The sequence below is a fragment of the Colletotrichum acutatum genome (genome assembly GCF_030867785.1).
Source record: "Colletotrichum acutatum strain CBS 112980 chromosome Unknown BDZ83scaffold_43, whole genome shotgun sequence".
Classification (NCBI taxonomy): Eukaryota; Fungi; Ascomycota; class Sordariomycetes; order Glomerellales; family Glomerellaceae; genus Colletotrichum; species Colletotrichum acutatum.
The window spans coordinates 100,643-120,783 of NW_026849037.1; the positions used below are offsets into that span (position 1 = coordinate 100,643).

Below are 20,141 nucleotides of genomic sequence, written 5' to 3' on the forward strand. Positions count from 1 at the left end.
GGTACCGTCTAGATACGGTGACCACTTGTCTCAAGTTAGCCTGTGAGGGGCGATGTTTGATTTTCTTCTTTGGGTTTTCATTCTTGTACTGAAAGTTATGCGAGGCGCAGGAAACGGAATGACAGGCAAAATCAAGGCCACAAAGTCATACAAAGATGTCAAGGGGCGTCATAGGTTTTTGAGTTCATGTGATAATAATAGGGGTATTTTCCCAGTTCTCTAAAGAGCCATGTATGAACAGAGCCGTCTTGGGATTCCTGGAAACGTGAAATGGTATCCTTGCCAACGTGCTCGCCTCAACCCGGCGCAGATTAATGGGAATGAGAAATCGGAGGAGACAGAGATTCTTTTATCCTGCCCTCGGCCATACCCGGTCCCTCGAAATCAGATATTGGGCCTCATCAAATCGTATTTTCCTAAAGTCCGTGGAGAATTTATGCACCGTAGACAAGCTTGAAAATGTCGTTGAAGACGAAGTAGCTGCCAGAGGCGGGATCACGCAGAAGCTGGAAAGCCTGAGTGTAGTTCATGGGGCGCTGCTCCTCATCAACCTGTTTTTTCGTTGGTTAGATAAGAGTTGCAACGGTGGAACAGCCGCAGAGCATGTCATATACGTACCAGAAGCTGGCCAGTGACGAGGATGATAATGCCGCCATCGGTGGTGGGCTGGGAGTCGAGGGTGGTGACCTGGTGCTTGACCTTCTCGAAGGGAAGGGACTATTGTGAAGGGGTCAGTGAGTGGACTGCAGGCGGCGCATTGAATTTGCGCATTCTCTTTGGGAGTACACACGGTGAGCTTCTCAACGATGGAGTTGACGCCAAGGGAAGAAGCAGACTCGAAAGTCAGCATAGACTGCTCCCGCTGTTGTTGTTATTGTTGTCAACGAATGCCCGGATGACTATGTAGCAGTAGAGTTCTTACGTAGAGGCTGGCAAGTCCCTTGCGGTCCGAGTCGAACTGGTTGTAGTAGAACTCGATGAACTGCTCTGTTTGCGTTGTGGAGGCCGTCAGTGTGTTCTGTGTCGAAGAAGGGCAAGCAAACGGCATCGCGATGCGGGCTAGGCTATCTCGGCTTTCGAGTATGGAAACACTTACTTGCGATTTCCTCGAAGTCTGCGACAAGGCATCGGTTAGCTATCTATCTGTTTTCTTGGTCCGATGAAGTGCAAAAAAAGACGGAAATATCATGGAGATGCGGGGCAGCACACAGAGCGAGCGCCCGCGCAAAGACAACAGCTACAGCAGTGACGGGGGCGGTTAAGTGCACATCTAACTTACTGTTCGCCATTTTGTCTGATTTGGAATGGAATAGGTGTGTTGAAGACGAGGAGGTTTCGGGTCGGAGGAAGGGGCCGGTTTGTTTACGGTGGATTTGAAGCGATCGAGACTTTTGTCGGAGGAGAGCTTTCGCCGGCCGCCAGGCTGAGCAACGAAGGAGGGGTGGTGGGCAAAGAGGGGGGGACTAACACAATTGAATGGCAGGGGCGCGGCGCACAGCACACACGCAATGGAAGGCGGGAGGCTAAGGTACCTTGTGTGCTTGGGCACTTGGTCACTGTGGTCAGGTACCTAACGTCACCTGTCGGGCAACTTCCAGGTTTTAGGCATAGGGCAGTACCTGGCCTTTGGGTTTGGGTTCCCAATATTGATGGCGGGGTTCTGACAAAAGGAACCTGCTGGGCAACCGCTTCAAGCGTCAGCATGCGATTGTGCAAGTGCGACATAGCAGATACTGGCATAAATGGCGGGGTGATTCCTATCACGAGGGACAGATGCAGCTAAACGTTTCTTGGTGGGGAGCCTCAATTTGCCTAAGGCTCACCTCAAGTGTTTCCATCATCTGAAGTAAGCGAGCCTGTTCCGCATGGGCCGTGCACCGCCGAGATCTCGACTACAAAAATCTTTTCTGTCTCTCTCTCAGTCGCGGCATTCTTTCTTCATTTCGATATCAAGGACGAACCAAACTGAGTATCGACCTTTCTTGAGAATCTCAATGGTCAACTGTATTCCAGTACTCAATTCGTTCACGGTATCTCCTGAGCATCCTGCCCTCTGGCGACACGATTGCTCTACCTCAGACTTTCACTCACCTCACAACATCTGCTCCCAGAATTTTCCCTGCTCGGTAAGCATTTGATCTCATTTCTTCTTCACAAACTTGACCCCATTGCGGGTTGCTACTTTGATGATCAACTCTTCCATTAAGAACGGCCAACAGAATATACTATGTTGATTCAATATATCAAGCTCAACAGTCTGAATGTAGCTTTGAAGCAAAACTTTTATTAAGCACTTGTTAGCATGAGAGCAATAGCTAACCTGGATAATATCAGATCCCTATACCTTCACTTGGTCAATGAAGCTGCTAGGTAGGAAGGGTTTACTTTGTTCATCTACGTAAAAACAATATAGATGGATTATGAGAATTGCTCTTCGTCAGTCTGTGCATACTGCCCTGCTATGTTGTGATATGTTTCCTACATCGTGTCCCGAGAGATTTAAACGGGCGATGATGCTTAAAAGACGCGGGTACGACTCCGACGTAAGATCAACTGCTCATTGTCCGCGAGAGACTAAGTTACATGTGTGTGACCTGGAATGAAGGGTATTGCAGATGCTCTCATCTCGTCTTTCGCGACTTCTTCTTGGCGATGTAGGCAGACTCTGCAAAGTACATATTCTTTGTCAACCAGCACCTGTGGCCGCCCTTGCAATTTCACTCGCATGTGGGCGTAGCATTGATTCCTGCGCGACTGTGCCATGGATAGGTCTTACAGCCGCGATGCTCACGGCTGCTATAGAACAATATGCACAATGTCATGCTGAACCACCATGTACTCTCGAATCCGGAGCAGTGAATAGACCAAAATAGAGCAGCCATTCCTCCAAGGTTGGCACGGGATACTGCAGCCACCCGGACCAGACACCATCGTGAACGTTTAGGCGGGTATGATGTTCTCAGTCCCCAGGACGTATCATAACTCGATGGTACCTTCATCAGCAAAAGTTAATGACAAGAGTGGGATTCGAACCCACGCCAATTACTTGACTAGCACCTGAAGCTAGCGCCTTAGACCGCTCGGCCATCTTGCCGTTATTGATATAATATTTCAGAGTGAAGCATACGATGTACGGACGCGATTTGCAGATCTGGGCGTGAATACGCCCATTTGCTCACAGAAGAGGACGAGGGTTTGGAAAGATGTTTGTTGGTACCGACCAGTACAAAGGCTTCTTATGTAGCTTTATCATGGACCACTTGTAGCTTTCAAATATCCGATCTACTTGGCGGTTTCTAATCTCTGAACTGCCCCTGGGGGGTGTATTCCCAGTTTGAGATATAAGCAGGCGTATTTCCAGTCCCGCCGTTGCTATTTGAATAGACCCCGAGGAAGACACCTGTTGAACCATCAGCAGAAGTCTTGGTCCAGCAAAACAAAGCAGCTTACCTGTGAAACCCCAACTAATCGCATCGTTGGATGCACAGACAAGAATTCTGGTCTGGGAAACTGACCCAGCCGGCCCAGCAGAGAAAGAGTAATGTGTCGTGTTTACCGCCTTAATCTCCAATCTGAGTGTTGTACCAAGCCAGTCCTCCGGTACAGGTGCCACAATGTCAGCAGGAACAGGAACATACGACATAGCTCGGAACCGGAATTGAAGCTTGAGATCAGTCGGGTTTCCCCCCGTCGTCAAGTTTTGGCCAGGGAAGGGCTGCGTACTCCCGCTCGCGGGCAGTAAGACAACGCCTAGATCAAGGTGATGGTTCTGTGTAAGGAACACCGTAACGCCGGCCTCTTCCTCCTCCTCCGCTGGCTGAAAGTCAAGTTCGACGCTGTACGTGAAGAGTGTGTCTTGCTGTCTTCTTCCAATGAATGTCTGCCCTTCGGGCCCCGCGTAGTTTCCGTTGATAGCGGTAAGGTTGAGTTTAGAGGGCGTCAGACGTAAGCTGCTGGGCTTCTCCGTCGGTGAGACCGTGTATGAGCTTTCGATTGGATACCGCCAATACGTGAGGTGAATTGGAAGTGTCGAATTCGGGGCAAAGTCAAAAGCGTCACCTTCAACTTCTCCCAGTGTGATCAGTGGGCTAGCTTGGTTAGCAGAAGTCTGATGGGGAGAGAACATAATGCACTCCGTACCCATGGCCTTCAAGATCCAGATTTTCTGGCGGCATCTTCCAGCCACTCATCTTCCCTTCGATGGGCGTAAGGTATGGCCATTCCCCTTGGTTCCATGTTGCCGAAGTCATAACCGTCTCGCGGCCCATTGGAAAGTTGAGCCATTCTGGTCCTGATCTCGTGGCTAAAGCGACACACCACCTGGTTCTCATTAGCCCCTGAAATACAACAGTATAGCTTCTTACCAATTCCCAGAGGCATCTTGAAATAGATCGGCATGTCCGACAGTTTGAACTGCTCTCCATTAGCTTCACCTACAAAGCCAATTTAGGTAAAGGGCACTCTTTGCGCCTTACTAACAATAATTGGTTGTATTGGCGTTGGTCAAAACAGGATTCAACGGGTTTGACTGGTATGGGCCACCAACACTCCTTGAACGTGCCATCGTGACCATATGGCCAAGTCCAGTGCCACCTTTCGGCTTGCCGTTAGCTTCCTCTACCAACAGGCTGTTCGTTTAAATTCACCTTCAGCAGCCAGTAGATAGTAGTAGCCATCTCTACGGTAGATGTGTGGTCCCTCTGGTGCCTAGTACCGTGTTAGCTCTGCCAAAGCTTTCCAAAGGACGTTCTGCAGACCATGCCGCCTGTGCCGTTCCAGATGGTCCTCCATTCGCCGACTTCCCCAGTATCGAGATCGGCCTCCGCCTGTTGAATCCACGGCCTATCGTAGCTTCAGCGGTTTTGTCTTTTTTTAAGGGTCGTCCCCTTCTCAAAACTACATACCCAATCTTCCATGCGTGGGCGCCATTGATGTATGTCTTGCCATCATCGTCCCAAAATGGCTCCGTGTCATATCCCTCAAACTCGAAATGGACCGCGTCGGTCCAAGATTCTGGATCGAAAGGATCTCGTGCCTTGAAGATAATCTTGCACCCGAGGGTTAGATTAGATACGTCAAAGAGTAGAACGTTGGGCAGATCATACGTTGTCCCATCTCGAAGCATCTGCCGCGTCTCTATCATCGTCTACGAGAGTTGTAACAAGCCAAAAAGTACCATCGTGGTAACGCAATGTCGGTGCCCAAATGCCACTGAACCCTGTCAGTCGCAGTAGGCTTTGTGCACCGAGAGACTTGCCTTGTGGATCGATTTGTCTCAATAAGTCGAGGGAGTTGTTCTTTTCTGTTCAAGACATGCCCTAGACTATGTCAACAAAATAGTCATCCTCGTAGGTTATCGGAATTTACCGAATAGTTTCCAATTCTGCAAATCTTTACTGGCATGAAGGGGTATACCGGGGAATGCATTGAAACTAGAAGATGCGCAGAAAAAGGTATCATTCCACTCAGGGACAAAAATACAGCTAGGATCTGGATGGAATCCTGGGATTATTGGATTATAAAAGGTCGAGTTAGATCCCAGTGCCGATGTGAAACTCATAAGCCACACGGCAAATGTGCCAAGTGGAAACGTCATGTCCACTATTATGCATATGGCATGCCCTTCTCTCTAAGATATGTCACCTAGCAGTTATGTTCGAGACTAGATGGGCGACTTATAGGCGAAATTGAGAGCCACGGCAATCGCATTAAACATGTTCGGGATATCTAGTAACGAACAAGCCTAGCCCGAGTCCCCGCATTGTTGATACAGGGTGACATCATCCGGGTAAATACCAAGCATAGGGTAAATGAAGAGAGGCTCGATGGCAGATTTGTCTAGCATTCACCCGGGGTTGTATAGTCCTCTCATCAACTCTATTCCGTATGGGTTTGTGGGTCTAGGAGGATCGTCTGGGGCATTAAGCATGAGGGCGACCCCGAAAAAATGCAGCCGGGAGGAGAGTGACCAGGTGGGAGGAGGGGCGGGGTGGAATCCAGAATATCAGGCCAGTGAACGCTACTAGTATGTAGGGCAAAGAAAGACGCAGCGTCGACATCGGGATGCTGACCCCATGGGGAAAGAAATGGTTTCCACGTGGGCCATCGTTACCTACAAGGGGATCTGCCGCCGAGCCGTTGTCTAGAGGCATCGTCTCTTTGCATCGCAACGAGAGCGAGATGAAGAATCCTTATTTTTGACCGTCGAATTGCATGCAGTCTATATTCTGTGTCCCGAGGCCCAGAAATGCAATGGCCATCGTATTAAGCCTATACAACAGGCACCATTGCCTGCAAAAAGAGTTGAAATCAGAGTTCGTGTAACGGCATGAGTTCTTTACTTCAGTAATGCGTCTCCCTTAGCAACGCCGTGCCTCTTTCATCAACGGAGATCGGGATGTGCCTCCTAAACGCCATCTACCTTATGCAGAGCAGCCGTATTGACCGTCTCGCTCGATCTGCACCGACATCTTTCTCTCGCTGGCCTGTTGCCTCCATCCTGGCGCGGCGTCACACCTGCCGCCCAACCAACCCCGGAGGACTACCGGGCCCGTAAGTACGAATCATTTTCCAAACCAAGTCTTAAAGCTCCGACTCTGCGCCGTTCGTCTCCACAACCATCGGACTGCCATTCTGCGCCTGTCGCTGCGTTGCACGCAGGCGCGCATTACCAGGAGCACGGCGACGGGGCGTAGGCCGGCCGTTGCCGTTCATGTTCTCCTCGTCCTCGTCTGAATCGGGATGTTCATCCGCGTAAAGACGCGCCTCGTCCAGCTCGGTCATGCTATCCGGCCTGTCCCTCAACCACTGCATCCGAGGGCCTGACTTTGCAATTTCAGAGACGCGGAAGCCGTAGATACGGGGCTCATATATACGTCCAGCACCCAAGCCCGGTGCAATGTTCTTGGCGTACATGCCATTGATCATCTCGAGTGAATCATCGTTAATGCGGGCGCCGCCGCTGCTGAGAACCTCGGCCCCACGCTTAGTGAGGTCGTATTCCGGGAAAGTGAGGAGGAAGAGGGCGCCAAAGGTACGGCCAAAGAAGGCACCGTCGACGGTCTGGAAACGGCTGTTGGGAGGAACGTAGACGTCGAGGCAGGAGGGGCAAAACAGCTTCACGGTGTCTTCGCCGGGAATATCAGAGAGACCGACGGGGAGTGTTCTCGCTTGGTCGCAGTTGGTGCGGGGGCAGCAGCCGAAATGGCCCAACTCGTACTTCTCGCTCATCTGTTGAATACCCGCCCTCGAGCAGATGAATCGCTGATGGATAAGGCCGTAAAGCATCTCGGACGAAGACTCGATAACGCTTAGGTCGCTAGCCATGCGGCTATGTTGTCTCCGGTCGTGTCTAGGGCCGAGTCGGTCTTGATCTCCCGAATCGTTCTCATCTTCGTCTTCATCTTCCTCCTCCTCTTCATCCTCGTCCTCTTCAGGCTCCACATCAAGGATCATCTATGCAGGTCAAATCAGCATTGACGTCTATCGCGCAGCCTGGGGGCTGAAAGGGTCGCTTGAGCTCCCAATCGCCAAAAGAAAAAAGAAGGAAAGAATATTCAACATGGAAAAAAAAAATGCGTGCGTACCTCGAGTGCCTCCTTGTACATCGCGACCTGGTTCTGCAGGCCAGTGAGGTTGAAGTCATCCTCGATGAACTCCTCAGAAACCTCAGCGAAGTATTCATGGCCGAGGAGAGAGCAAAAGGAAGATATCCAAGACTCCGGGGCCCCCGAAGAGGTGGACATGTCGTCGAGGTAATCCAAGGTGATGGTATTGACGGGGTGTCGTTTAAAAATGGGTTGGGTTGCGACGCGGGCAAGCACGCGCGATACAGTCGTCGGATGGAGGACAGCGATGGTCTCCGAACAGCTGCTTTGGATATCGATAGTCTCCCAGCAGGGGCGCAAAGGTGGCGGGGTAGTTGGTGGGCGTGACGGGTCAAGTGCGGCGCATGTCGAGCGCGAAGGACGACGTTGGTGATGGGGAAGTTGCAAGATCGAGTAATGGTTTCGCGAGCGGTCGGATGCCGTGCACTGAGCAAAGTCGAGTTGCGATACAGAGAAATCTTTCCCCGTCCTTTTTTCTGACGGCAGGGGAGAGAAGCGGTATTTGGAGCCTCTCAGCAAAAGCTGTAGTTGTGGTGGGTGGGCTGTGGACTGCGGTGCCTCACGAAGCCCAGCCCGCTGAGATTACGTCCAATCACTGTTCTGGTCTGTGCGCACTCGATCGGTACTTCGGTGAGCGGGCCTCCAGTTGTTCCCTTCGCCGATCTTCTCGGTGAGGATGCTCCTTCTCGCTTCCATTGCTTCATTGCTGTTCACCGAGACGTCATTCCAGTCTGTGCCTGGGTACGTAGCCATGTCAAATCAAGTCGAATTGCTTGCCCATCACTGCCCTTCTTAGCTTGCTGATGACTCGTTTTACCATACAGAATAACGGTTGTTCTCTTTTTCTTTTCTAAGACTATGGTCCTTCAATAGATGCTAGCAGACATGAGGCTTCTTGCCCGTGGCTGCTGTCACGCGCTCACTTCATCCAGGGCCCCCCAAATTCGACGTGGGTTTTCGACAGTAAACTCGGTAGAAGCTACAAAATCTCCATTTGAGGTAGTCAACATCGAAAAATTTCGAAGATCGTCATTCACACCAGGAAAACCTCTCCTATTCGGCCAGTCCTCCAACCCTGCTCAGCAGAGTTCCTTCTCAGCATCTTCAAAATGGTTCGTCCAAACTCAAGACGCTAACCAAAACCCAACCACCAAATTCACTCCCTATATGAACCAATTCGCCCACCACATGTTCCCATACGAGTTCATAAGTCCTCAGATCGCCGAAGATTCTGGAGTGTTAGTGAACACAACTACACAGTTTCTTGCATGGCTTGCGTCTGATCCGGATCCCATGGGTGCAGTGCTAGCAGGCATTGTCCACGCAGCATCTCACCCAGATGCCTCGGAGCCAAAGTTCTCGTCATTCGTTGCTCCCCTGCAACTCCTTCTCAAGGTTGTGGAATTCAACAGCCTGCACGAGAAGAAGATCAAGCAGCTTTACATAGCCCAGGCTCAACTTCCGGACCTACCCCTAGAACTCCAGGAAGACCTACCTGTCCCACGCCTTGTCTTGGAAGCCGGCAAAGGCGACGTATACAATTCGAGCTTGTGGCTTGGGCTGGAACCGACGTATACCCCTCTACATCGCGATCCGAACCCTAATTTATTCTGTCAACTTCTCGGCAGCAAAACAGTCCGCCTGCTACCGCCGTCATCTGGCGATCGGCTGTATCGTCAGGTACAGACCCAGCTTCAGCAGTCGGGGAGTAGTCGCATCAGATCGACGGAAATGATGGAGGGCCGCGAGAGGGTAGCAATGAATACTGCTATCTGGGGGTTAGAGAGCCATGAGGATATTACAGAGGCCCAATTAAGCCCTGGAAATGCTCTCTTCATTCCGAAGGGTTGGTGGCATAGTGTCAAGAGTGGACATCACGATGGGAGGTTGAATGCCTCCGTGAATTGGTGGTTCAGATAGTTGACAGAAGACTTGAAAGGGCGTATGAAACTCTAGCACTCAAAAGGCTCTTGAGTGCCTTTGCAATCACATTCGTAAAAGACAATCCCAAGGCTTTGTCTGCGTGGGTGATACCGTACATGAAGTGACGCACTTCTCCAACTTGACGTTGATCAATGAGTGGAAAATCTAAAAATAGGAAAGATACTTCGAATTGCTCATACACTTGAAAGCCAGAGTCTACTTATACTCAATGTTTGAGAAATTTTGCTATTGATGCGCGATTTGACAAAGGTGCTGAAGGACCTCTCGTGCTGCGTGAAGTAGGCAGGCATTGATGTAGATTGACCCGCCCCGATCTTGCCAGAAATCAGCCCCACATCACAGCACAATAGCTCAGGGGTAGAGCGCTGGGCTCATAACCCAGAGGTCCCTGGATCGAAACCAGGTTGTGCTATTTCTTTTGCAATTTTTGTTGTTGAACTATGCTATCTGTTCTTCTGGACCCCGATGGATGAGGGAACGACATCCTGCAAGAATTTTGTTAATCGGGTCTGAAGAAATGCAAGAGTAAATCCTCCTCATCATCGATGACAGGTTGAGAGCAACGTCAAGTCTCCTGTCCCATACTTAACGAAGTTGCCTTCAATACTCAGTATTTAAAAGGGCAAAAGCAGAGAATTTCTAAGAACGGGAATATGATCGTTAGAATTGGACATCAGGTCTACGACGTATAAAACAGGGAAGACCGTCCTTCATCGGCAAGGTAAGGCTACTCTTGCTGACCCTCGTCGAGTCATCGACTCTCACGCAATCAAACAAACCAGCCACGGTCGCAATCACTTGCACGGCAATGATCTCAGCCATCTTCTTCCCCAAACAAGTCCTTGGCCCGCCATTGAAGACTGGGAACTCGGAGGTGCTCTTGTTGATGACTTTACCGTCGACTAGCCATCGTTCGGGCCGGAACTGGTCCGCATTGGAGCCCCATGTGGTGCGCGAGCGGTTCATCGCCCAGGTGCACCAGACAATGACGGAGTTCTGGGGTAGAAAGGTGCCGTCCGGTAGCGTTGTCGCCTGAACAGCCTGTTTGATTTCGAAAGGGATCGGTGGGAAGATGCGCAGCGCTTCGTAGAACACTGAGAAGACGTACGGCATCGTATTCGGGTTACCCCGTTCCGCGATGGCTTTCTCCAGGGTGTCCTCACTATTTTCTTTGATGCCGTCGACCTCCTCGCGGACCTTGGCCACAACCTCTGGGTGTTGCATGAGCAGATAGAATGTCCACGTAAGAGCCTGCGCCGTGGTATCTTTACCCGCAGAGAGGTAATTTAGCGCGGCATCGGCGACCAGCTGCTCGTCGCCAATGGAGTCTAGCAATGACTGAACTAGACTTCCGGATATGTCGTTGAGCCTGTCGCTCCCCAGGTCTTGTGAGACCACTGACGCGGTTTTGGGAGATGCCTTTCTGTCCGTCATCGCACTGGAGACTATGCTCTGTCCAAAGGATTTCACGACGGAGATGGATTTCTTCAGACGTGCTCCGGTGAGCATCTCTGTGAGAAACCACGTTGGATTTTGGAAACGTTCTGCAGTTGCACCAGATGCGTAGTCAAAAGCGAGGCCGAACGTGTCTTCTGCGTGCATTTCCATCTTTGCTATGCGTTAGATACCGGAGCAAGACAATGGGCAGGATGGACTGTAAAAATCATGCCAACATACGTTGTAAGCCATCTTGCCCATGAGTTGGGTAGTGATTTCGTGAAAGACTGCCTGCAAGTCCACAACGTCATTACCGGACTGGCTCCCCAGGTAGGCAACACTCTGAGATAGATACTGTGGCAACGCCACGTCTGTTAGAACTCTCAGGTTCGAGGTATGGAGGAAGTTGAGGCCGGCCTTTCTCTGGACCTTCCACAACTCGCCATCAACATTGATGATGCCATTACCTGCGATCCGTAAGCTAAGGATCATCAGGGCGGAGAGGCACTATGACTCACCGAATAAGTCCCTTGATCTCCCCTTGAAAAATTCTCCCTTGGCAAATATGCCCTCGTTTTTGAAGACGTATTCTAGGTTCTTGGGATCGCTGATGATAACCCCTGGGGGCAGACTGGGAACAGAGATTTGCAGCGTTTCATAGCCGTAAAGTTGTTCACACTTGGTGAACCAATCGAATAGCTTCTGACGGTTTCTGAGGAAGATGATGCCATTTCCAGCGAGCGGCAGAGTATTGGGAGGTCGTCTGGGCCAAAGTCAATATTCGACGAAATGGTGTATTCAATAGTTCAATCAGCTTGAAAGTTGGTGAACTGACCGCAATGGGACGCCATTCCTCCTCAACTTTGGCTGACCAAAGATGGCGTATATCAGGAGAGAGATCGCAGCCACTACAAGGGCTGTCGGAGCATTGATCAGCCCCATCACGAGGCGATGTCCTTGACCTCTCAGAATGGACACGTGGGACGATTTTCCATTACCATCCGTGCCGGAGACACCATCCACACTTCAAGATCCAATTTACTCCAAGTGAACCTTCCAGAATTATCAGCCAGACCGTAACTTCCAGCCTCTTGATTTTGACTAGGTTCGACCTGAAAAGGAATAAATGAAGGAAGGCGTTGAGAAGAGACGAGGAAGGATGATACCACGAAGTATATGATGACGAAGACGAAGGCCAACACAATTGTCCAATGGCCTCAACGTCTCAATAGGCGTCGACCAGTGAGAGGGGAGCAATTGGTAGCTCGCACCCCGACGGGGGAACTCAGAGTTCCAATGCACCGCTCCCGAGCAAGTCCACATTACACTAAACACCTCACCCCTGTCGAAACTTCAAGCCCTTGGCCCTTGCTGCCTTTAAGGATAAGGTAGCTCCCCGCCATCATGTTGACGCTCTTTTCCAAGACGACTTCACCTTACACGCCATGATACCGCCAAAGGTAGCTGGAACAGTGACCTTGAGAATGTGCCAAATCACTTTAGCCTGTGATCGCTTTTTTCTTTGGAACACCAGGCTGGTCTCAGGCTTTGCTTCCCTCATGTTGAACTGATGTGGTACCCAGAACGCACGTTTCTAGCGGAGCTGGGGGGGCCAGACCCATGCCCAGGCTGGAGCTTTCCCTGTCTCGAGCTCAACACTACCTAGCGAATGCGATAGCTCCCGCACCCGCCACCCCGTGCCGGCTAACGGCAGGGCACAGGGGGACCCCAATTCTGCTTCGAACTTCCATCTGTCTCAACAAGAAGCACCGTGTAATAAAGCCTTCGTGGCCGCAAACTTCAACCTCCAACCGATTTGCAAGGAGCTACACATCGGATGCTTTGCATGTGATTTGGTCGCCGAAACTCTTCTACCAGCATAATCAGCTACATTAACTGCTCAATCCACCACCAGTCCCAAAGAATTCCTCCGACGACAGCTACCTGCATCTCGACGTCATCACGATGGCGCCTCTCGTCCCGCGATTCCACCTCTTTGAGATTGACGACCAGACTTGGTATGTTGCGCCTCCCAACTCCTACTCTCACCCCTTACAGCCCCCTCTGCCTTCATTACAGACAGCTAACACATCCTCCCCCAACCCAGGTTCCCCTCCTTCCTCCGAGCCTACGTCCAAGAAGGCCTCCACGCAGCCTGGGTCTACCGCGTCCCCGTCCTCCAAACCTCCTCTCCAGCCCGCGTCGCCGCCCAGATCCTCCAGCACGTCCTCGGCCCCCGCCTCCCCTCCTACACCTTCATCGACTTCTGCGCCGGCTCCGGCGGTCCCACCCCGGCCATCGAGCGCTTCGTCAACCGCCACCTCACCGCCCAGAAGCAGCCCAACGTCGACTTTGTGCTGACGGACCTCCACCCCAACACCGAGTCCTGGGCCCGCGCCGCCGCGCGCAGCGAGCATATCGGCTACGAACCAAAGAGCGTCGACGCCGCGCACGCGCCGCGCGAGCTGGTTGACGGGTACACCTCCAAAGGCAAAAAGGTTTTTAGGCTGTTTAACCTGGCGTTCCACCACTTTGACGACCCGCTGGCGAAGGCGATTTTGAAGAATACACTCGAAACGTCGGATGGCTTTGCCATCATGGAGCTGCAGGGCCGCGACCTCTTGTCGTTCATCATGCCCGCCATCCTCGGTATCGGCTGCTTCATCTTCGCGCCCCTGTACGCCTGGAGGCTGCGCAGCTTTTCCGTACTCATCTTTACCTACCTCATCCCGATCATCCCATTTGTGCTGGTGTTTGACGGGTACATTTCCGCGCTGAGGACGAGGACGCCCGACGAAGTAGAGGCGCTGATGAAGTCGTGTGGCGGCCGGACCGAAGGGTGGGAGTTTAAGAGCGGCAAGGAGATATATATGCCACCTGTTGGTTCTGTGAGGTGGATTGTGGCGGAGAAGATTTCTTCCAGAGATTGGTAGATTCGGGATCCAAGAGGAAAAGAGGAAGATGAATCTAGATTGAGAGAACATACAGAACTAAAAAAAAAAAAAAATGAACGAAGACAAGACCGATTTGCTGTCGGATTTGATCAATTTCTAAGTCTTATGTACTTGCATGGCATGACTACTTGACAACGCGCGAACATTAACGTTGAGAGATGACTGATTACAACTTACGTCCTTGCTGGAGTTGATATGTTACAATCCACCCCCCCCCCCCCTCCCTTCGGGGCGAGTTGAGAACAAGTTGGCTAGTGACAAGTTTTGAGAGAGGTATCAGATTTTGATCAAGTTAGTGCACAGGAGCTAATGTACTCCAATATGGTGTTGATAGTGAACATGAATGAATCGGAACATTCACATTCAAAATTTGGAACGGTAGTTTTGCTTCATGTTTATTCTCATTCTCATTCTATGAAATGAAGCCCAGAACAGATATCACTCCGTTTTGACACCAAATCCCCAAAACTTGTCGCAGTATCCAATCCACGCGACAATTATGTTCGTGTCGGAACCATGTCGACGACACATCCTGATTTCCCAAAGTTGTACCCAAAAGATGATTAAAGAAAAGAGCCCTTCATAAATCCATAAATATGATCGCTAATCAACTCAGAGCATGCTTGCGCTTTAAACGACGGGGCCGGCCTTGACGACCTCCTCGGTCGCTTCGCTGGCGTACTTCTTGAAGTTCTCGTTGAAGAGGGTGCCGAGCTTCTTGACCTCGGTGTTGAAGCTGTCGTTGCCGGCAGTCCAGGCGGCCTTGGGGTTGAGAAGCTCGTCGGGGACACCGGGGCAGGTCTTGGGGACCTGGAGGTTAAAGACGTCGTAGGTCTCGTACTCGACCTTGGCGAGCTCGCCAGAGTGGATGGCGTCGAGGATGGCGCGGGTGTACTTGAGGGGGCAGCGCTTGCCTCCCTGAGCGGCACCGGCACCGACCCAACCGGTGTTGAGGAGCCAGGCGTTGGCGTTGTGGTGCTCGATCTTGTCGGCAAGCATCTTGGCGTAGCGCATGGGGTGCAGGGCCAGGAAGGGCTGGGCGAAGCAGGAGGAGAAAGTGGCCTGGGGCTCGGTGACACCGTCCTCGGTTCCGGCCATCTTGGAGGTGTAACCAGAGATGAAGTGGAACATGGTCTGGGCGCGGTCGAGCTTGGAGATGGGAGGCAGGACACCGCGGGCGTCACAAGTGAGGAGGATGATGTTGGTGGGGTGAGATTCTGACAAGCAGGGAATCTTGGCGTTGCTGATGTACTCGATGGGGTAGGCGCAGCGGGTGTTTTCTGTGAGGGTGCTGTCGTCGTAGTCGACGGCACGGGTCTCGGGGTCGAAGACAACGTTCTCGAGGACGGAGCCGAAGCGGATAGCGCCGAAAATATCGGGCTCCTTCTCGGCGGACAGGCCGATGGTCTTGGCGTAGCAGCCGCCCTCAATGTTGAAGACGCCGCGGTCACTCCAGCAGTGCTCGTCGTCACCGATCAGGGCGCGCTGAGGGTCGGCAGAAAGAGTGGTCTTGCCGGTACCGGACAGACCGAAGAAGAGGGTGACATCGCCGTTCTTACCCTCGTTGGCAGAGGAGTGCAGGGTGAGAACGTTGTGCTTGATAGGCATCTCGTAGAAGAGAACGGTGAAGACACCCTTCTTCATCTCACCAGCATACTCGGTACCGAGGATGACCATCTCCTTCTCGGCGAAGTTGATGGCGACTGAGGTGCCGGAGGTCATACCCTCGGTGTATCTGTTGGCGGGGAAAGAGCCGGCATTGTAGATGGTGTAGTCGGGGTGGAAGTGCTCCAGCTCCTCACGAGGAGGGCGAATGAGCATGTTTCTCATGAACAGAGCATGGTAGGCGCGGGCGCAGATAACACGGACGCGGATGCGGTACTTCTCATCCCAGCCGGCGTAACCGTCGACAACGTAAATGCGGTTTCTGGTGTTGAGGTAGTCGATGGCACGCTCGCGGTTGATCTTCCAGACCTAGAAATCTCACATGTCAGCGAATGCTCAAAGAGAGGCTGGCCCGGGCGCTGGTTGTGGGTCCAGTGCCGGGAGAAGCAGGAACATGGAGGCCATCGGTACGCGGGGTGGGTGTGAAAAGAGGGAACGGGTGACAGAAGTGGAGTCATGAGAAAAGGGTTTAGCGCGGCTTTGCATTGGAAAGTGCGGGGCCGGCAACCAACTGCCTTTCTTTTCTCATGCGCTGCACCCAAGGCCCAAAGGGGAACGAGGAGGGGTTGCAGCCTTGATGACGACACTCCCCAGTCGCAAAACTGCACCCGAGGAACCTGGCGGGGAACATCGGGGGAAAACATTGGATGAAGGACCATCTCGATGAGTTCCCTCCGGCATGAACCGATGCGATGCGCCTGCATCAATTCCTCGGGCTTGTGCAGAGATGACCAGCGGCAGCGCACTTTTTGCTTGCTGCACGCAGGCGTACCGGTAGCAGTGCCGAGCTGAAACATGACGCATTCATTGACAGCAAAGAAGTCTTCGGCAGTGCTTAAGTTCGTTTCGCTGCTGACTCAGGGTAGGACTCAAGCCTGGAGCAGAAAAGGGCCCAGACACTTTCCAAAGTGACTTTTTTGCTGTCTCCGAAAGGTCGCGTGACAGACGGCTCTGTTTGGGTGCAAGCGCAGTTGCCATGGCTGAGTGTCTTTGGGGAAAATGCAAATATCCAACCGATGACGAGCCACACAAACAAAGGACCAAGGGGAAGCGTGCCCACAGCACCATGACTCGATCTGGGGTGCGGTTTCTCTTACCTCGGGTGACATGGGCTTGTTAACAGGGCCCCACCTGGTGAACATCGTGTTAGCAAATAGTTACGCATTCAATGGTCAGCGCCAGCCTTTCTGAAGCTGTGCGCATCGACTATTCTGGCTTTCGAGAGGAGAGAGGCTTACCAGATGTCGTTCTTGGAGCTGTCCTCCTCGACAATTCGCTTGTCCAGAGGCGAACGGCCAGTCTTCTTTCCAGAGTAGGCAGTCAAAGCACCACTTGATGTGATGGCGGAACCGGTCTCGTAGACAAGGGCATCTTCGTAGAGGGCGGGAACAGAAGGGTTGGGGATAATGGCGACGCGGTCGTAGTCAATGTGCGCGGTCTCGTGGAGCTCCTCCTCAAGCTCAGTGTGCTCCTGGTGAGGACTGCAAGTAATGGGTTAGCCAACTGTTTCTTGTGTTTTTCCGTCCAGAAACTGGACTTGCTGAACCAAGAAACAGCAGGAAACTCACGCAACACCACCAGGGTGGAGAGGAGTCTTGTTAACGTTGCTAGCAATCACTGAGGGTGCCATGTTAGCTACAGCTTGTCGATTGAGAAATCTGAATGATGGTGATATTTTTGGGTGAGATGGGAGGTGGTATAAAGATGAGACCAAGACTGAATTGCGTTGTTGTGGGCAATCTCGGGGGAGGGGATGGGTGTATAAGAGGGTATGTGACGATATAACGGAGATGGGATGTAGTGTGGACGTACTCTTGCGTAAGTCTGCCTGGGTTCCTTCTGCGAGAATCTGAGACTTTGGGCCTTTAACTTTGGGATCAGTGTAGGGAGAAGCAGTTCTCTGGACGGGATCCTTCATGGTTATAAAGAATTGAGTCGTTGGACGGTAGGTCTTGTAGATCGGGTGAAGATGGTTTGGGTCAAGGCTTGGAGGCTTGTGGTTCTCGTCCGCTTTCAGGGATCGCGAAAAGGAATCGTATCCACACTTCTGGAATAAATTGGCCGGGGTGTACGGAGTAAGATGGGAGTGTGAGACTGGTGAGTACAAGTGTAGACAAAGCTGCTTTGGGTGGCTTGGATCTGAAGCTGGACCGAGGATAGAAGGGCCAGAATGGGGTCTTGGACTTATAAGAACGGGCGCGGCGTGTGGAGTCGCGGGGGCGAAGAGACCGATGTAACTGGACGAATTGCCGTTGCTGCGAGCTTCACGATATTATCTCGGGTTCGGCGGAGGGGCGTAGATCCCTGTGCGGGTTCGGGATAGAGGAGGAATAGGGATAGAATCGGGGAGAGTTGGGGAAGGCTTCTCGGGAGACGTCTTGTCTCGAGCCCTTTGTCACTTTGTATCTTTGCATGGTGCCTCCTAGGTTGGGAATGGAGGCGTGTAGTACAGTACAGTACACTAGCACGACTAGGTACGGGAGAAAATGTGTGGAGGAAAGAGGGGAGAGGGGTGTCATGGGTATGTGAGCAGGGTGTGTGGGCAGTGCAAAGGTAGGAAAAAGACAAAATTAAGAAAAAGAGACATGCAGCAGCAGCAGCAGCAGCAGCAGCAGCAGGTTGAAGAGTGCGAGGGCATGTCGGATTGCCTCATCGTCCCAAGATAACGAGGGCCCGAACTTGCCCGCCGTGTTTCCCTTCGGACCATGTTATCGCGGGGTTATGGGGGGGGTGGAAGTGGTTGCGGCAAGCCAAAGTGAAGGAGCCAAATTTCACCATGTTCTCTTAGACAGCGTCTATCATGATGCACAATCCTGCAATCCACAAATCCCACCTTGATCTTGAGTTTGAATCTGGAGCCTTGGGAGTACCTTCTTCTGCCTTAACCAAGGTAAAAAGTAGGTAGGTACACACCTCCAACCTGCCCCTGTTGGCGCATCCCCACAATCTGCGGGCTTCCTCCGTCTGTCTCCGTTGCGTCGGCCTGGTCCTCCCGAATCCTGGCTAACTTACCTCATCTTTGAAGCCGTCCACCTTCCCAGTACGTAAGTTGGGTATGCCAATTCACCATAGAGAGATGCAAAGGGGTCGTCTCTTGCATTTCTGCCCATCTTTACAGGAACCCCATATAGGTGACGCTTCGTCATTGGCTGCGGGTTCTTCTGTAATGTGGTTTGGCAAAAGGTACATGGAGGTACAATAGTCAACAGACGAAAGAGTTCGGGCGGCCTCCGGGACAGACACGCTTGTCGCTCCGCTACCTTGCCCTCGAATGTCGATTTCCCAGGAAATGGCAGCCCGAAGAACAACTCCATTCGTGCTTAGGCTAGCTACATCATCGAACGGGAAATAGGATCCTACCTCGATATGATTGGGCGCAAAACAGTAATCATAACGTGGAGGGGGATCCCGTTACACGTCGGCGCCAAAAAGAAGGCCGGATCATGAAGATCAATTATCCCACCCGCCGCTCACCCGGATAATTATTCAAATCTTGCTGGGGGGCCCGGGGAAACCCTCCCCTTGCCGCACCTTAGGTCATCAAGCCGGACAAAGCCGCGTGCACGCCGAAACTATGTCTGTGAATTGCGCAAGGAAGCCCCAAAACTTCGGCTTCTGACTCGGCATCGAGTCAGCCTCGAATTGAGCGATTCTACCTGCTCGGGTAGAAAGCGACCTCGAATTAATGTGCCAATAGAGCAGAAACGCGGTTTCCTGAAGTAAGAAAATGCATACGAATCAAGTCACCCGTTCCGTGCCGTACCTGGCCCGTCCGTCCATTTCGGTACGTACACCGACGTCTCCGTGTCAGACCTGGAGACTGAGCAGTTGCACTTGCACATGCTGTACCAAGCTATCTCCAATCCGTACGAAGTATAGACTCACACCTGCGTTCGATTACCGCGGTGCCTTGCCGCATCTACGCACTACTGTCTAAGCTGTGCACCCCCGCTCCCCTCTTCGTAGGTGCCCTCCACTGTCCAGCCCAGCCCGCCTTCACCCCGTCTCCCGCTCAGCCCAGCGAGCCCAGTAACTGGGGGAAAAGCACACGCAGCCAAGACTTCAAGACAGGTCGGTTTAACATGGGATTGGGAACAATTAGACCAGTTCTCTTTTTTTTGGTCTGATCTTTTTAGCTGCCTACTGCTGCGCGGCCCCCTATCAGCATGTTACCCTGCGGGTTGAGGTTCTGGGAAATCTCAATGGAACTTGGCAAGTTGCGGCTCCGAATCTTTCCACAAATCTGGGAAAGAGCTACCTTACACAGCGTTGAAGCGCTTACATGGAAAGCCAATACGTACCTATTGAATCCATCTGGTTTCCAACGCCTTCTTCCTCCCTCGCTCCCCGTAACATGTTTCGTCCCCGCTTTGAGGCAGTCCCGAAGTCTTTGAACCCTCCACGGCACTTCCGTCGTCACTTTTTCCACCGTCTGCCATTTCTGATACTCACCGTCAGTTTTGAAATTGCGTTCTGTCAAGTTTCCAGCTGATGTCTAATCGGCACCGAGCTGCCGTCAGTTGTCTCTTTTTCT

The 20,141-nt window shown here is 52.1% G+C and overlaps 8 protein-coding genes and 2 non-coding genes across 10 annotated transcripts; 3 read left to right on the top strand and 7 right to left on the bottom strand.

The window, feature by feature from the left end:
- Window positions 1-136: 136 nt before the first annotated feature.
- On the bottom strand, window positions 137-1,330 carry BDZ83DRAFT_308443 (uncharacterized protein). Its single transcript, XM_060502297.1, has 6 exons — window positions 1,280-1,330; window positions 1,097-1,114; window positions 923-987; window positions 791-862; window positions 619-717; window positions 137-536 (listed from the first exon to the last, which is right to left on the bottom strand). The coding sequence occupies exons 1-6, from the start codon at window positions 1,287-1,289 to the stop codon at window positions 435-437; spliced, it is 366 nt and encodes a 121-aa protein (XP_060365305.1). The 5' UTR covers window positions 1,290-1,330; the 3' UTR covers window positions 137-434.
- A 1,682-nt stretch (window positions 1,331-3,012) lies between these two features.
- Window positions 3,013-3,094, bottom strand: BDZ83DRAFT_t138. Its single transcript has one exon. It is a non-coding gene; the product is annotated as a tRNA-Leu (tRNA).
- A 135-nt stretch (window positions 3,095-3,229) lies between these two features.
- Window positions 3,230-5,560, bottom strand: BDZ83DRAFT_698733 (glycosyl hydrolase; the record flags this gene model as incomplete). Its single annotated transcript, XM_060511400.1, has 11 exons — window positions 3,230-3,400; window positions 3,451-4,088; window positions 4,141-4,320; window positions 4,365-4,413; window positions 4,480-4,593; window positions 4,647-4,707; window positions 4,758-4,842; window positions 4,905-5,047; window positions 5,106-5,211; window positions 5,246-5,318; window positions 5,368-5,560. 11 exons carry the CDS (start codon window positions 5,558-5,560, stop codon window positions 3,297-3,299), a joined length of 1,746 nt encoding a protein of 581 aa, XP_060365306.1. The 3' UTR covers window positions 3,230-3,296.
- A 1,022-nt stretch (window positions 5,561-6,582) lies between these two features.
- BDZ83DRAFT_719312 (casein kinase II regulatory subunit) lies at window positions 6,583-7,745 on the bottom strand (the record flags this gene model as incomplete). Its single annotated transcript, XM_060512163.1, has 2 exons — window positions 6,583-7,455; window positions 7,587-7,745. The coding sequence occupies 2 exons, from the start codon at window positions 7,743-7,745 to the stop codon at window positions 6,583-6,585; spliced, it is 1,032 nt and encodes a 343-aa protein (XP_060365307.1).
- A 747-nt stretch (window positions 7,746-8,492) lies between these two features.
- Window positions 8,493-9,527, top strand: BDZ83DRAFT_719313 (JmjC domain-containing protein; the record flags this gene model as incomplete). Its single annotated transcript, XM_060512164.1, has 1 exon — window positions 8,493-9,527. One exon carries the CDS (start codon window positions 8,493-8,495, stop codon window positions 9,525-9,527), a length of 1,035 nt encoding a protein of 344 aa, XP_060365308.1.
- Window positions 9,528-9,891: 364 nt separating this feature from the next.
- Window positions 9,892-9,963, top strand: BDZ83DRAFT_t137. The gene has a single exon. It is a non-coding gene; the product is annotated as a tRNA-Met (tRNA).
- BDZ83DRAFT_620245 (cytochrome P450) lies at window positions 9,892-12,273 on the bottom strand. Its single transcript, XM_060508181.1, has 4 exons — window positions 11,824-12,273; window positions 11,507-11,751; window positions 11,229-11,455; window positions 9,892-11,159 (listed from the first exon to the last, which is right to left on the bottom strand). The coding sequence occupies exons 1-4, from the start codon at window positions 11,928-11,930 to the stop codon at window positions 10,212-10,214; spliced, it is 1,527 nt and encodes a 508-aa protein (XP_060365309.1). The 5' UTR covers window positions 11,931-12,273; the 3' UTR covers window positions 9,892-10,211.
- Window positions 12,274-12,953: 680 nt separating this feature from the next.
- BDZ83DRAFT_576832 (uncharacterized protein) lies at window positions 12,954-13,921 on the top strand (the record flags this gene model as incomplete). Its single annotated transcript, XM_060504955.1, has 2 exons — window positions 12,954-13,006; window positions 13,096-13,921. 2 exons carry the CDS (start codon window positions 12,954-12,956, stop codon window positions 13,919-13,921), a joined length of 879 nt encoding a protein of 292 aa, XP_060365310.1.
- Window positions 13,922-14,161: 240 nt separating this feature from the next.
- BDZ83DRAFT_620256 (phosphoenolpyruvate carboxykinase) lies at window positions 14,162-17,744 on the bottom strand. Its single transcript, XM_060508182.1, has 5 exons — window positions 17,420-17,744; window positions 17,176-17,224; window positions 16,846-17,088; window positions 16,705-16,738; window positions 14,162-15,916 (listed from the first exon to the last, which is right to left on the bottom strand). The coding sequence occupies exons 1-5, from the start codon at window positions 17,523-17,525 to the stop codon at window positions 14,573-14,575; spliced, it is 1,776 nt and encodes a 591-aa protein (XP_060365311.1). The 5' UTR covers window positions 17,526-17,744; the 3' UTR covers window positions 14,162-14,572.
- On the bottom strand, window positions 17,745-18,140 carry BDZ83DRAFT_620258 (uncharacterized protein). The gene has a single exon (XM_060508183.1). It carries the CDS (start codon window positions 18,124-18,126, stop codon window positions 17,872-17,874), a length of 255 nt encoding a protein of 84 aa, XP_060365312.1. The 5' UTR covers window positions 18,127-18,140; the 3' UTR covers window positions 17,745-17,871.
- Between the last annotated feature and the right edge of the window lie 2,001 nt (window positions 18,141-20,141).

What these genes read in the sequence shown, in the direction of transcription:
- BDZ83DRAFT_620258 (XM_060508183.1), bottom strand. Translation starts at nt 18,126, where the DNA reads ATGACACCCCTCTCCCCTCTTTCCTCCACACATTTTCTCCCGTACCTA.
- BDZ83DRAFT_620245 (XM_060508181.1), bottom strand. Translation starts at nt 11,930, where the DNA reads ATGGGGCTGATCAATGCTCCGACAGCCCTTGTAGTGGCTGCGATCTCT. An exon ending in GAGATCAAGGGACTTATTCG is followed by an intron (nt 11,456 to 11,506) that starts GTGAGTCATAGT and finishes TACGGATCGCAG; the next exon opens with GTAATGGCATCATCAATGTT. An exon ending in TGGGCAAGATGGCTTACAAC is followed by an intron (nt 11,160 to 11,228) that starts GTATGTTGGCAT and finishes CGCATAGCAAAG; the next exon opens with ATGGAAATGCACGCAGAAGA.
- BDZ83DRAFT_620256 (XM_060508182.1), bottom strand. Translation starts at nt 17,525, where the DNA reads ATGAAGGATCCCGTCCAGAGAACTGCTTCTCCCTACACTGATCCCAAA. An exon ending in CCAGGCAGACTTACGCAAGA is followed by an intron (nt 17,225 to 17,419) that starts GTACGTCCACAC and finishes TGGCACCCTCAG; the next exon opens with TGATTGCTAGCAACGTTAAC. An exon ending in AGCTCCAAGAACGACATCTG is followed by an intron (nt 16,739 to 16,845) that starts GTAAGCCTCTCT and finishes GATGTTCACCAG; the next exon opens with GTGGGGCCCTGTTAACAAGC.
- BDZ83DRAFT_308443 (XM_060502297.1), bottom strand. An exon ending in CCATCGTTGAGAAGCTCACC is followed by an intron (nt 718 to 790) that starts GTGTGTACTCCC and finishes CCTTCACAATAG; the next exon opens with TCCCTTCCCTTCGAGAAGGT. An exon ending in TCGTCACTGGCCAGCTTCTG is followed by an intron (nt 537 to 618) that starts GTACGTATATGA and finishes GATGAGGAGCAG; the next exon opens with CGCCCCATGAACTACACTCA.